At 39.3% G+C, this 15,855-nt stretch overlaps 1 protein-coding gene across 1 annotated transcript in view; it reads right to left on the bottom strand.

Moving 5' to 3' along the window:
- Positions 1-10,266: 10,266 nt before the first annotated feature.
- Positions 10,267-15,855, bottom strand: part of NHLRC2 (NHL repeat containing 2) — a 61,034-nt gene continuing 55,445 nt past the window's right edge. Inside the window, exons 10-11 of the mRNA XM_034777847.1 lie at positions 14,174-14,399; positions 10,267-11,352 (exon numbers count right to left, since the gene is read on the bottom strand). Of these exons, the coding sequence (XP_034633738.1) occupies positions 11,096-11,352; positions 14,174-14,399 (483 nt within the window). The 3' untranslated portion in view covers positions 10,267-11,095. The remainder of the gene's footprint in view (positions 11,353-14,173; positions 14,400-15,855) is intronic.

Consider the following 15,855-nt stretch of genomic DNA (forward strand, 5'->3'; position numbering starts at 1 on the left):
CTGGATCCTCAGGCCCAATGGGACTTTTATCTGTGCAGGAGACAGAGCTTTCTGAGGGCCAGTTTGAGACTGTGAAAGAAATCTGCAAAAGAACTAAGAAGAAACGGTTACTCAGCTCTTGTAACTGTTGTTCTTCGAGATGTGTTGCTCATATCCATTCCAATTAGGTGTGCGTGCGCCGTGTGTGTGCACCGTGTGCATGGCTGTCGGAAAGTTTTTCCCCTGGCAGCACCAATTGGGTCGGCTGTGGAGCCCCCTTGAGTGGCGCCTTCATGGCGCTCAATATATGACCCTGCCAACTCGGCGCCCCCTCAGTTCTTTCTTGCCAGCTACTCTGACAGAGGGGAAAGTGGGCAGGTTTGCAATGGATATGAGCAACACATCTCGAAGAACAACATTTACAAGAGGTGAGTAACTGTTTCTTCTTCTTTGAGTGATTGCGCATATCGATTCCAATTAGGTGAGTCCCGAGCCTTACCTAGGCGGTGGGGTCGGAGTTAAGGAATGCTGATTGTAGCACCGCTCCACTGAAAGCCGCCTCCTCCCTGGTGCACCGGATGATGGCATAATGCAAGGTGAAGGTATGTACCGAGGATCAAGTTGCCGCCCTGCAAATTTCTTGGATCGGTACCTGGGCCAGGAACGCCACTGACAAGGCCTGGGCCCTAGTGGAGTGTGCGGTAAGAGCTGGGATCGGTACCTGGGCCAGGAACGCCGCTGACGAGGCCTGGGCCCTAGTGGAGTGTGTGGTAAGAGCTGGGATCGGCACCCCGGCCAGCTCATAGCAAGTGCGGATGCAGGACGTGATCCATGAGGACATTCTTTGAGATGAGATCAGGCGGCCTTTCATCCAGTCCGCCACTGCTACGAATAGCTGGTTCGATTTTCTGAACGGCTTGGTGCGCTCAATGTAGAAAGCTAGGGCTCTCCGGACATCGAGGGAATGTAGCCACTGCTCCTGGAGACTAGCATGAGGCTTCGGGTAAATGGCAGATAGAAAAATGTCCTGGCTGGTGTGGAAGTTCGACACCACATTGGGGGAGGAAGGCCGGGTGCAATCTGAGTTGCACCATATCCTTGTGGAAAACCGTGTAAGGTGGTTCTGAGGTGCTCCTTTTTGGTCCTATGATGATGTTCATGCAACTGAACTCCCCAGATCAGGGGTTCTCAAACTGGGGGTCGGAACCCCTCAGAGGGTCGCAAGGTTATTACCTGGGGGGTCACAAGCTGTCAGCCTCCACCCCAAGCCCCGCTTTGCCTCCTGCATTTATAATGGTTTTAAATATATTTAAAAAGTGTTTTTAATTTATAAGGGGGGCTGCACTCAGAGGCTTGCTTGGTGAAAGGGGTCACCAGTACAAAACCACTGCCCTAGATCCTTGCAGAATTACTGGACTAATGATTTAATCCCACAACAACTTTTTGTTTATTTTGTGTATTGCTGAAACTTCTGGTGGAAGAACAATGGGAGCTTTGCACATGCACCGTTGGGAGAGAGCATACAGCTGCAGTGATGGAAGCAAGATTTCATAGAATGAATAGATTATTCCTGCTTTTAAATTCCTCCCCCCTTATTTTTTTTAAAAAAGATGTTTTGTTCAAGTTACAGACTTCTATGGAAATAAACGATCTACCAACCAGTAAACATGCATAGTGAGAACACGTGCAAGTTAGTTTCCACTTTTCTAGAATACAGTAAAACCAGAACACCCAGTGCCAAAGATTGGGTTTTGGTTGGAACAATATGCAGCAATGATTCTACAGAGAGGATAAAACAATACTTCTAAGAGCCAAATGTTCTCTGATCCCACCCATCAAGGTAGCAGAAGGCCCCAAACATAACAAAACTGCCATGTTCTCTCCCGGCCCCACCTCATTCTCATGGGCTAATCCAGAGGAACCCTTCCCCCCACCATTCTTGAACACATCTGCAGACACATGGGATCAGCTGCATTCAGATCAAGGTGATATGATGAGGCCCTATAGTTGTTTTTTGTACTTTTCCTTAAAAGGTCTATAAAGACAGTTTATATGAGAAAAAACAACATCAGATCCTGAGTCCTCATTTTCCTGAACAATTCTTGAGGTTAAGTGCCAGTCTTCCAGCAAAATCAGGGAAGTCAGGACTTGTTATTTTGAATGTATTTAAAAAAAAAAAAAGTTTGACTCTCTATATATCATAAAAGCACTGTAAAGGGACCCATACTTTTCAGCATCACAGTTTGCCTTTAAACTGGAATACCTTTGCTTTTCTGGATATAAGTCAGATTCTTGAGCTCATAGTAGCTGAATTTTGTTATTTAAAAATGCAAACAATTTTTAAAAGCATGTTCCAACATCTGTTGTATGAGTGAATGATTCTCAGCTGTTAATTGTGGGCTAATTAGACACATCTGAATGCACGGACTAAGTAGGGCACTAAAGGCACCTAGATCTATAATTTAGCACCTAGAGTCAGTGTGTTGTTCACACCCTCCACACCCACCTTTGTGGCCCACCGTGGAAGCAATTCCGTTTCCATTTCCTTATTTGTCCTGCCAACAGTCCTGCTTTCCTTCAGGGAGATTGTCGAGAAGCAGTCTCTAGTCTAAAGAAAACATAAAACAAGGGGTTCTTGTATCCCTTCTGGGCAACCGTTCCACCCTGCTCTCTCATAGAGTGCTGACCCTCTGGACTTTCTCTTTAATGACCCAGATACTATCTGAGCTGCTGACCATACGTCGTCTTTGCTGAAGTCCTTCCCCCAGGTTCTCCCAGGGTGGATCCTTACTATCAATCTACCTTCATGCCATTCTGCTGGGGCTTTTTCCTGGGCGTGCCATGCCATGGAACCATCCTTCTTCTCAGCTACCCTTTCCCTTCAAGACCACTCACAGACAATTACGTCCTTCCTAACCTTCTCCTCCTCAACAGAGAGCTCAGCCCTTTATAGAAATCACACCTTTTCCCCAGTTGCGCTACCTGATCTGAATCAGCAGGGGTGGGAGGCAGTAGTTGATCCATCACAGGCCACGCTAAGCCCAACTCCCCTAAGAGGGTCAGTCCACTGACTTTGGTGGGTGCTCAACATCTCTGAAAAATCAGTCCACTTTCATGTACATGTCTTACTTTAGACATCCACATGTGAAAATGTCGGCCAGGGATGCCACTGAAGATTCCAGAGCACAAACAACTAAACCACACCAATTTCAGCTTCATGTGAAACCAGGAATAAATACTGTGGAAAAGAGGAAGATTTGTAGGGATGCGAATTTATTGTTAAACCCCTAAATGATCATTATAAATTATGGACTTTTTAAAATATAAAAGTATCAAATTTACCCAAATGTCCTTTTAAGTATTGATTGAAGTATGTCAATTGCAAATAGATGAAAATGCCTCAATCTACTGTATTCTTTATTGAAAACATGAGGAATGTAGACTTTTGGGCCAGATCCTTGGCTGGTAAAAATCGGCGTTGCTCCATTGACTTGAATGGAACTGATTTAGACCACCTGACAATCTGCCTCCAAAATGTTTAGTTTATATAGTCCCAACCTCCAGCTGAATTTTCTTCTCTTTGGAGGAGATTGCCTGAGACTTTAGTGCTGAGATGTAACCTTTAAATATTCCACACCCACACACAAATTGAAGCTTCACTGTGAATTCCCTCCTCCCCCCCAAATTAGTTTTCTGTAGTTTACAGTGGAAAGGATTACAACTGAAAAAAGATGAAATATTAGCTACTTCTCTTGCATATAATAGCATTGCAAATGCATTGTCAAGCTGCCAGGTCAGAATCGTAGCTTAGTTCATTAAAAAGCTTGCTTTAGTGTAACTTTGCTTATTTTCTCTGAGTCTGAAGAATTTTCTGCATTGGCTGAAGTTAAACACTTATTAGTTAAAAATAAGAAACAAGTGAATTATGCTAACACAGGGGTGGCCGACCTGAGCCTGAAAAGGAGCCAGAATTTACCAATGTGCATTGCCAAAGAGCCACAGTAACACATCAGCAGCCCCCGTCTCAGCTCCCCTCTGCCCCCAGTGTCTTCCACCCGCCAGCAGCACCGCTGATCAGCGCCTAACCCTCCATCCCTGCGGCTCCTGCCCGCCGCGATCAGCTGTTTTGTGGTGGGCAGGAGGCTCGGGGGGGGGGGGAGCGGGGCGGGGGAGGAGCAAGGGCACAGCAGACTCAGGGGCAGGGGCAGGAGCCTTGGGGGAAGGAGTGGAGTGGGGCTGGAGCCTGGGGCAGAGCCAGGGATTGAGCAGTGAGCATCCTGTAGCACATTGGAAAGTTGGCGCCTGTAGCTCCAGCCCTGGAGTTGGCGCCTACGCAAGGAGCCGCATATTAACCTCTGAAAAACCGCCTGTGGCTCCGGAGCCACAGGTTGGCCACCCCTGTGCTAATGTAATGTAAACTTGTATTCTTTTTATTAATATGCTCATAGCTTTCTTGGCATTGTTGCAGCCCTAAAATGAACTTTCTAGGTTCCGAGAAGCGCCAATGTTGATTCAAGTCGATGGAGTGCCCAGCACAGCAGCTTGCAAAATTACACCTACTCATAACTTTGTTCGCAGATAGCAGCACTTTGCAAGTAAGAGCTAAATTGTTGCTTCTCAAAAAGAAATAATACTGGCTATTTTTTGCTTGCTTGCTATAATCATCTATAAAGTTTAGAGCTTTTCCCCCCCAAATCATTAATAAATATAGTAAGCCTGGATCCAGCAAACTACTTACACACACCTGCAGGAAAGGGAGAAAAGTGACTGTACTTTTGAAGTGCTCAGGCTTTACATGAGATCTCAGATTTTGGGTTCAGATCTTCACAAAGGAAGTAATTTGCCCTGCCAAGCCCTGGGATATAAATAAGATGTTAAACCTGACTTATTGCCCTTGCCTTGGCATGTGATACACAGACAGCATTCAAAAATAATGACACATGTACCTTAGTGCACACTGGTTTTCAAAATTACTGTCATTGCAACATAAGTTTTAAGTTTTGAAGACCAAAAATAACCTTGTAGTTCTAATGTAGGAGTTTACCTGGTGTGCATATTTGAGGTGCAGTTAAAGATTGGCTAAACACTGATGATTTTATTATTGCAATCTTTACATTCTTAACTAATTGTTCCTTGATTTTATGGGGTTTGTTCTGCTCTAGTAAATTAGGTAGCCCTCATATATGCTCTCGTAGGTGGCCATTGGGAGTGTGAATGATCCCAGGTGGTCTGGTTAATCCAACATTTGGAATTGCTTGGGATATTAAAAGTGTGGAGAGATTTAATTGAGGGCATGGTTATCACTTTTCCAATACCTTTAGCATATAAGAGAAAAAGAAGATATTGCTATAGTTCTAAATACATAAAAGTGTTCCATGACTCACAATAGATGAGATCCTCACCCCTGCTCTGGCCCCGGGTCAATGGTCCTAAAAACCCAATTCCAACTGAGGGAGGATTGCATTGACTCAGGCACCAAGACAGACTTATACATAGCCATGCTCAAGAAGCCCATTGGGTTACTGACCACAGTTGTGACAATGTAATTTAAACCCCCAAAGCTGGTTCTCCAAAATTCTGAATGGAGGGCAAGGGGGTACGTCGCTATGTCTTGTCCAACGTGTGGCTTCACTCATCTAATTTCTCCTACCTCCTGCATTGAGGGAAGTGGGATGCAACTTTGACTTTCAGCCAGGGTCCCTGGGCAGGCCTGAGGGGGCATTCCCTCCTATTTGCCCTCGTTTGTAGAACCCAGCTAAAATCCACACTGATTGATGCTTTTAATAAAGTTGTAGCTTCTGCACATAACCATACTATGGCAAACAATATGTGTCTCATTGTTTCCATGTCCACCTCAATGAGAAAAGTATCAAACAAGCTAAGCTTTAGAAAGAAAATATATATATTCATTTATTTTTCCATGAAAATGCTTTACAAAGCTTTATAGGAGGCACCAGATCTTAATGAAAACAGCCAGAGAAAATTCATGCTTATCTATAATCATTGTTTGTCTATCATCAGAGTTGATCTCTGAAGCCACCACATCTACTATAGCAATTTCTTTTCTTCCAGGATATTACAGTACATTTGCTTTGTATTTAAAAAAGATTGTTTTTTTTAAAAAACCACTGTAATCCTAAAAAGATGTTAGAAAATTCAAACACACAATGCTACGTGTAAGGAGCTTACACATCTGGTTGCAGATGGAGATCCCTTAATTCAATTCTCCGGAGGTTCTGTACCAATTAATACATAACTATCTTGTAATATGTACATTTAAAAAGGGATGTGGCTGCATTATATTTGGAATAGCAGATGTGACAACAAATAATACTCTATTCTAACATCAATGTCCCAAAAGGAACTCTGAACTTTTTATACTCAGGGAAGAACAAAACAAAAAGAAGGACGTAAGGGACATTTATCAAGGTGTTTAGATGTGAAAATTTGGTCTTCAACATTGCTAAAATATGACACACTTCTTAGAGCCAAATCCTCAATGAAGTTATGTTTTATGCCATTTCAGGATCTGGCCTTTAATTTCTACCATATTTTATATTTTATATATATGCAACCCTATAATTTAAAAAAAATCTTCCAATATTTATATAGCACATATGAAATCCTGGCCCCACGGAAGTCAATAGGATTTTTGCCACTAACTTCAAGAGAGCCAGGGGATTTAACCCATAGAGTTTTACAATCATCATGCACATTTCCATATTAAAAACACAGAGGGACAGATCTCGATCTGTTGGCTTCAAGGGACCTACATTGATATAGAACAGCAGAGGATCAGGCCAAGAATGTTTTTATTTCGATAAATCCAGTTTAAAGTGGAAGCTACATCAACACAAGTAGCAATTCTGCTCCTTCCACTTTGCTGTCATTACGAGATGATATTTTAATTTGTAAATCACAGCCCAGAGTAATCTTGATTGTGTGGTTTAAAACCACAGATTATCATTTACAAAAAAACAACTGAAAAAATGAGTTCTCCTGTTCTTTAAATGTTAAATATCCCCAACCCAGTTTTAAATCATCTTGTTTTATTGGCCATTGTCATGTTTCACAGAAATGTTGTAGCTTAAACAGGCTAAACAGAAAAGAGAAACATTTAGCATGGCTAGATGGGTGCATTCCTTTGCAAAATGTTAAGTACAGAACATTTCAATGAAGCGGACTTAAGAGTGTATTTTTACAAGTGGTTTTTTTTAGCTCACCATCATAGATATTGTACGGGAACTAGGAAGGATTTGGAAATATTTGCAATTCTTTTGCTTAGTGCTGGGGCCTTGGGTAGGATAAAACGTTCTCTGGTATACTTGAGAACAGCAGGCCAATAAAGAAGAGGTACACCAAACAATGAAGAGCAATGGCTGTGCAAACATTTCCCAACTCACAGTTTTCAAACTTCCCAACTGTGAAACAAGTGTCAACCTTTGGTAATAATGAAACCAAAATAGCAACAAGATAGAAAAAGAAAAAAAGGTATATTTTGCAAACCAAGCGACTGACGTGTTCATTTTATAAAATCAAGACTTATTCCGCATAACCCTGTCGAGCGTGTTGGGATGCTATGCAGGAGGTTGAGGTTTTGAAGCAACTTTGGGGGGGGGGGGATCTTCCTTTGTAGGTCAGAGGTAACAGGGCAGATTTTGATGGCAGTAACACTAGTATAAATCCAGAGTAACCCCAGTGAAGAGAGGTAAAAAATGCATGTGAAATCCATACTTGCTCCATTGACTCTGCATTTACATGAGATCAGAAGGATGTCCATTGTCTTTGATCTGTGGGGTGAAATGGATGCCAGTTACATGATCGATGTCCATTGTTCACAGATGGTTTAAAAAAAGAAGTCTGAGACATAACCTTGGCTGTGCCTTCTCTCCTTGCTCTTTACAAATGGGGAACTGAAGCACAGGGTGGATCAAGTGACTTGCCCAAAGTCACATAGGAACTGAATCCAGGTCTCGCTAACCTGAGTCCCTAACCGTAGACCTTCCTAGCCTTCTGGCTGCTCTAAGCAGAATTTCTAACTTCCTACGGATATCACAGACATACAAAAATTTGCATTACAGTAATTAAAGTGAGTGCAAGTTTCTATGAGCTACAAATTGAACTGAAGCAGGGACAAAGGGAATTGTGGGTACAGGGATCAGTATGCACGATATGTAGCATTTCTGAGAGAAAAATGAAGTTTTTCCTTTAAAATAATAGGTGTGAAGTGCTTGCTTGAGGCAAAATTGCATCTTCTGCATCTGGGGGAATATGTTTTCTATTTTTGGCATGAAACCATCTCAATTAATGTAGTTTAGGACGATTTCCAGCTTTGTGGCAAGCAAAAAATGGAATGGGTACAATTTATTTGCACAGATAATTTGTGGAGTGCAATGAGGTGAGCAAATAGTCATACATTTAATCAAAGACTCTTGGCTCTGGCCTGTCTTCTTATACTTACACTGCTTATAATTCCCTTCCCCTACAATTTGCACTGAGATTCCACCCACACACCTCTCCTCTACAGAAAAGAGTAAACTGTTCTGAATAAAAAACAACTCCTAGCCTCTATTGCTAAAATGTAAGCAGCTTCCCAAAACTAGGATAACTTAAAGCTGACCATGATGAAAGTGTTCAAAGGTCTGTTATGCCCTGATCCTAGACCTCAGATTTATGTGCCTGTGACGATAATCCCAGAGTTTAGTAATATCTCTTTCCAATAAATGTATATATGAAAGAGAGAAGTTTTAAATTAGTAATAGCTGAAGAAGTGGAAGCTTTAAAAATCAGGGTATGGCCCTTTAATCAATTTATACACGCACATTTAGGCACAGAATAATACCTGTAATACTATATTTAAAGCTCTGATGCATTACATTTAAATAAAATAAGAGCTACACACGGATAATTTTTCTAAAGCAAGAAGCTCAAAAAAGTGACACTTTAGGATAACAAACCGGTTAACTCTACAAGTTTTTTTAATCTAGGAAATTGACCGACCCAAATTTTTATTATCCTGACCAACTCAAATGGACAAATATTAATTAATTATCTTAAAATTCAGAGAACAGTCCAATTTGGCTGAATGATATACTCAACACAACAGAAATAGTCTGATGTGTCATTTCTAACTACTGAAGCTCATTTTTTTTGGTAGATGACAAAAAAATTTACGAACTAGATGGAAGTAGAACTCAGGTTTCCTGGCTATTATCCAAAATTTTTATGTAAATTAGATATATAGAATATATATTTTAAAAAGAGCACAGCTTTTATTATACTAACTATAAGGACTGGTAAATTCTTAATATCTTTTCCTTAACCCTGCAAATATCATTTGCAAACAGCAAGTAGACCCAGAAGCCAATTTTTCTGTCTATTTCAAACATTAAAATAAAACTTAGGCTCATTGGCTTGTCACCTGAAAGCATAGGTGAAGAAGGCTGCTTAAAAGATTAATGTTCAAACCCTAGCACTGCTGATGAGTATTAAATAGACAGCTTCCAGATCACAGATATGCTGGCATTTGATTTTAAGAGGGAAGGAAAAGCCACACCACTCTCTATTGTTCCCTTAAAACAAAAGTCTCAGAGTTCACAAGCAACATTTTAGTCAGTTTCAGAGCAGGAAAGACCTTCAACAAATCATCTCAGCCATTTACTAACAGGTGTTAAGAACTATTCTGACTATTTTAGGAGAACGGGCTATTAAAAATATCATTCACTTACACATACTAAAATATACTTTATAACAGCTATTATTTGAAAACTATGTGCAAATTCATGTTGCACATTAGAAAGCTAAAGTCTATTTTGTTGGGGTTTTTTCCTCTTATCAGAATTAAACCTTGTGATTAGAGTATTGGGCATGATGCAAATACCACTGAAGTCAACAAGAGTCCATCCAATCCATGTAAAGAAATCTAATTATGCCATTTACCATGATAATTGATAGTGAAGAAACGAAGGATATTTACTCGCCTGAAAAAACTTGCTTGAAGCAAACAGAATTTTGTATTATAGTATCATTGTTGGAAGAGAAGACTAGTACTGATTGCTAATGAAGGCCAAGATCCTCCAAACACACGCATGAGTTAATTACCATATAAGTTGCCCTACAATGTTCTGATTCAAAGCCCACTGAAATCAACGGAAAGACTCCCATTGACTTTAAAGACCTTTGGATCAGGCCCTAAGTGTATAAAGTTACCCAGGAGCACAAGTATTTGCAGAATTAGGAATCTTATACTATTCACAGAGGAGCTGCAAAAACATGAAAGGAAAACCATTCATTTGACAGAAATAGTTGACATTTAATGGTTGCAAGTTAGAGTCACAAATATTACTTACAGTCTACTCTCTAAAATACAAATGGAAACACTAATTAGAAAAACTCCTGCATGCTAATTTTATATAGGCACATTCGTGGTTTGACATCGTTATGTAACATTTCTATATGACCTCACACAGTTCATTTCCTAAAAGTTTTTCCACACAATTGTGCTCTTCAAATAAGGCATAAATATCTAGTTTTAAGAAACAGACTTGATTTGCACAAAAACAAACAGCCCTGTGTTTTCAAAATATATTAAATGTGTTTTAAATGCTTTCATCGTAAAATAAGAAAAATAATTCTTTTATGACTTGCAGAAACAAAAATCAAGTTTTTAAACATTCTATTAAAAACAGAGGGCGTAAAAAAAAGGAAAGTTGCAATTGTTCTTCCCCAAATGATTTTGATGTTGTTACGGGATACAGTGCAAAAGAATATCAGTAATATCACAATGTAATACTGGTCCTTCAAAAATGGACTCTTAAAATTGTTGCTCACTGCTTAAAATTGCCTAGGCCCAATCTATTCATAATAGTCAACAGACAAAGCTTAAGGATGTTATTGCTCACACAAAACAAAAAGAAATAAAGGGACCAAGATATCATTACAATTTTTCTTGATTCAGCACAAGGCATTTCTGCTTCATCTTACAAAGCATATTATGCTTCAGAACTCTTCATATGCTACTGGAAGACGAGGAAAAAAAAATCTACTAATATTTTTTCGCCCGTAAAAACGTTAGAAAGTAAAACTAGAGTGTGAATCTGTTGGGTTTTTGGTTTGGTTAAAATGCATATGTCAGCTCTACTTGAGTTGTGCTACCTTGGTTTGTATCAGCTATCTGTAAAAGCTGATTGAATGAGATTCCTTTCATCATACAGGCACTGCTGTCTTTGCTACAGTAATAGAGGCACACTTTGACAGACAGGACAGCTTCAGATGACAGGCAGCTACTGGGTAACTGCAAGGAGATGAGAGGTTGATGGGAAATGTCCTCAATTTCTCCAGATGGATTCTGTCCCTGAAGTAGCCACTCATTACCTGGAAAAGAAAAGCATGCTGTCACTGCCTTTTATACACAAAGTTAAATCTCACAAGGCATCAATTTGTGCATGATTTTAGCGTTAGGACAACATATCATATTTTCTTACATGCAACAGTAGTGGAAACTTCCCTGGATTCTCCCATTCTGCTAGAAAATTGAAAATGAATTCACAAATACTTTTTATTGTATAAAGCTTGGATTGAAACATGTGGGTGCACCTGACTGTCTTAGGAATGCGCAAAGAATCTGCAATATGCTTTGTAAGCTGATATTCAAATTTCCCTGTTAAGTTAACAGGAAGCTGTGCACATATATCAGAGACCTAATACTCAAGATAAGATGACTGAATGCCCCTGAAGTACATAAAACTTTTCTTAGGAAACATTTTCAAATAAAAGTGTTGGCTTTATAAATGGTTTACTGGAAGTTAATGTTTAGGCTGGCTGAGACCTGAAATTCCTGTGTGTTTAAATATTTAAAAGTATATAACAATATAGACATGCAAAATGAGAATATGGCTAACTTGCTGCTCCAACTTATGTCTTGCCATAAGTGAGATGGATGAAGTATTCTTTTGACATTTTTCATAAAATAACTACAACTTCAAAACAAAACCTGTTGGATTTATGAGCTTAAAATGACTGCTTACATTCTACATTTTTACTAACCCTCAAACTATATGGACTATGAATACAGCTCTGTAACATCTACTAAAAAGATATCAGTCCCCTTAGTTCAAAAAATTAAACACTGTCCAGTTCAGCGCTGCAGATGAAAGAAGACAATTTAAAAGGCCAAAAATTGTCTTTAGATTTTGTACGTGCAATCCACTGCAGGAACAAATATAATCTGGACCTTTGAAAATCTGGCCTCAGAAATGGAAAAATAAGATTAAACAATTACATTGTTAACTTTTTAAAAATTTCCCTTTTTCTGTTTAGTGATGCTTGGGAAGAACAGACTGGTAAGCCTTTCAATATACTTTTCTGGCACAAAGGGTGAGGAGTTCACCTAATTATATGTAGACTACAGCTTTTTCTGAGGGCATCGCTTATTCTCTAGACACCAGGAGATTACCAGTGGGTAGTTGTGCTATTTTTTAAAACATCTAGGAGAAAAAAATGTTCCTGGTTAAGTGCACAATGATCATGAACTCACTTTTCAAGAATGGCAATATGGCGTTCATTTAAGTACAGAGCAATGTTTTCTGAGTACAATTGTCTAGGGTGACAGTTTAATTTAGGCCCATAGTAACCCTGGTTTGGGTATGGTAACAATGGGTGATTTTTATGAAGGGGGATGGTAGAGGTTTAAGGCTTCTAGTAGAACTTTTTAAACCCACATTTTTTTCTACCGTTAAAGTACTTGTGTAATTTCTAAATTCAACACTCAAAAGAATCCTAGAGATGGGATATGTTAAGGGTGGGGAATGAAAAAAGAGCAAAGACCCAGCACTAAGAAGGCATATGTGCATTAGCTTCCAAAATTCTCGAAGATAGAGGGAGAAGCATGTGTTATTAAAGGAATGTAGAGAGAAACACATATCTAGGCATAGACTTGGCACTCTCAATTAGGGGGTAACATGACAGTTCTTCTGATGGAAAATGCTGGCTGGTATTCACCTGAAGGATGTAACATTAGATAAGAAGACACTACTAGTTCCTTCTTCCTTAAGATGCTCACACACCAGTTTCCCAGTTAATTGTGGAGATTCTTTTGTTTCAACTGCCACTGCAAGCTGTGCCCAGCAAAATCAATCAATGAGGAGCATTTGTGCCATTCTTAGATTAGTCCAACATATGGCCTTTGTTATGAATAAAAGTCGAACATACTAACAACTGGCAAAGAGACAGAAATGATATCAAGGGATACTTTACATATGTTTTGGAGGATATACTTTTTAGTTTTCTTTGTATTGTGCCTGTAATAAAAACATCCACCCATTTTCAGATGTATATTTAAGTTAATTCCGGGTGAGATGAGCTTCTTAATTTTTCAAACTTTCAGGCTAATGAGTACATAATTTTCCTTTAGCAATATTTTTCAGATACATTAGAAATGACAGTGAGATGGAAAATGTACCGTATTTAGTAGAAAAAGGCATACATGTAGGAAACTACTAGTATCTGAGCCAGGCCTTAGCATGAACAACTGTATTGCACTACACATCATGAATGTACATAAAACATTTTAATACACTCTTCTATGGTGCTTATAAAATGGAATACAAATATAATAACTGAGCACCTAGGAGACAATGAGCTTACATTCACAGCACTGTTGTGAAGCAAGGAAGTAGTATTATCCATCCCATTTTACAGATAGGCAACTGAGGCACAGAGAGATTACACAGGAAGTCAGTAGAACGGCCAGGAACAGAATCCAGTTCACCTTGTTTCCAGTGCATGAATAACAACACAAATTTAACTGTGTTTTTGCCTTGCTCTGTATGTGTGTGTATGTAGTATGGTGAATCAGGTTCAAATTTTGGCTTAACTTAAAAATAAGTTCTCACTCAGGATAAAATGCGACTTCCTTCAATGGTGTACATCAGCTTTCCTGCTAAAATTTTTTAGTAGATCTAGCTATCAGCCTCCCAAAAGACAGATGATGAGGGTGGAGCAGCCCATCCCCAGAAGACGACGGGAGGGCAACCATCTAAAGAACATAAAGGGGCTGAGATCTGATTGTTGATAATAAACAAAACTTGATATTTTACTTGTCCATCAAATACATTATTCACTCTGGAGGAGTGAGCTAGTAGAACTTTCCAAGGCTGCAATATATGCATTCTTTCTAAAAATGCAGTCACTTTACCTTCTGCTGTGAGAAACCAGGAACTGGGTGCCTCTTCAGTCAGCTTCGTATTTGCAGGAAGGCTTAACCTTAATAAAAACCGAAGGGTCTGGCCAGGGGTTACAGTCAATGAAGGAAGTTGGATGTTCGGTGCAGATTTAGGCAGCTTGGGGATGTCTGCCATCTTATTGTTTTGGATAAATGGATGATCTACAACATCAAATATTTCAGTGCGCAGGATAGGCAACTGTCAAAGAAATCAAAAGAAATATTAACAAGTATTTCTATTTGAAAGCCTGTTTTATGGTATAAGACTACAGAGCATCTTGCAATTATGAATTCATAGCACCAAAATCCACAGCTGGTGTATGAACAAGAAATTTGTACTGAAATTAAGATTTATACATTTCAATATATTTACTGTATAGAACTGGAACCCCCTTAGCCAGCATACAGAAATTCTGCACTGATAGGAGAGGGAAGGGGAAATGCCAAGAGAAATTTTATTTTTTTTAAAAATCCAAAGAATTTACCTTAAAGCAATATTAACACCCCAATCTATTTTTTTGTGATTTTTTGGTCTTCTCTCATTTCAAATTTGAATAATTTCATTACAGATATCAGTTTAATAAAAACCCAAGAGTGCTTTCTGTTAACTTGGTAATAACTACCCTGAGATAATAAAATTCTTGGTCATTTGCCTTGTGTACCCCCAAGTTTCAACTCACTTAAAAATTACTTGCTTACAAAATGAGACATAAAAATACAAAAGTGTCACAGCACACTATTACTGAAACATTGCTTATTTTCTCATTTTTACCATATGATTATAAAATAAATCAATTGGAATGTAAATATTGTACTTGCATTTCAGTGTGATAACTGAGCCAGTTTTTCACTTATAAGCCTTCTCTGAAGTCCAAGCCCCAGGCAATGGGGCTGAAGGAAGTAACTTGGTTTTGTGGGAGCCCCTGTGGTGTGGGGTCTTTGGCAACTGCCCTGCTTGCCACTCCCTAATGCTGGCCCTGCACCTGTGACCCTCCCTAAACCCATCCCATGACCCTACAGGGGAATGCAACCCCAGGTTGAGAAACACTGATCTAGATGAGCTGACGTATCCCCTGATTGAGAACCACTGTCATACAGGAAGCATTGCACAGTTGGTGTTTAAATATTAAACACATTAAAAATATAGATGTTACCAAATACACTTCACAGTTCTGAGGAAGAGAGTTTAGCCTTTGTGTCAGTGTACCTACATGGCAATAGTTACTCAGCTATATATGATACCATCAACAGACAGAGAAATTCATTCACATCAGTTTTGCCTTATTTCTAATAAGCAAACAAGGTGGAATCCAGTTTTGAAAGGGGCCTTATCTTGACCACTTATTTGTGAAGAAATCAGAAGCACACAAAATTCTGTATTTGCTCATGCAAGATTAAAGGCCATTAAAAAAATAGCTTTCAGTCCTAAACATTGTAGCAGTACTGGATTTGGAAAAAATCCAATTTAATAAGACAAACACATATTTACGAGCAATACATGTGTTTATAAGAGAGAGTGGTGAGCTATTTTGCTTCCCCACTGATGGACACATGAAATAAAAACAGCATGCTACCATTCTCAAGGTCTTTGTTGCAAGTGAACTTTGTCGTGCTGTGTTTTGCATTCCTACTGTTCCATATGCCTTTTGCCTTCA

Source organism: Trachemys scripta, chromosome 7 (assembly GCF_013100865.1).
Source record: "Trachemys scripta elegans isolate TJP31775 chromosome 7, CAS_Tse_1.0, whole genome shotgun sequence".
NCBI lineage: Eukaryota > Metazoa > Chordata > Testudines > Emydidae > Trachemys > Trachemys scripta.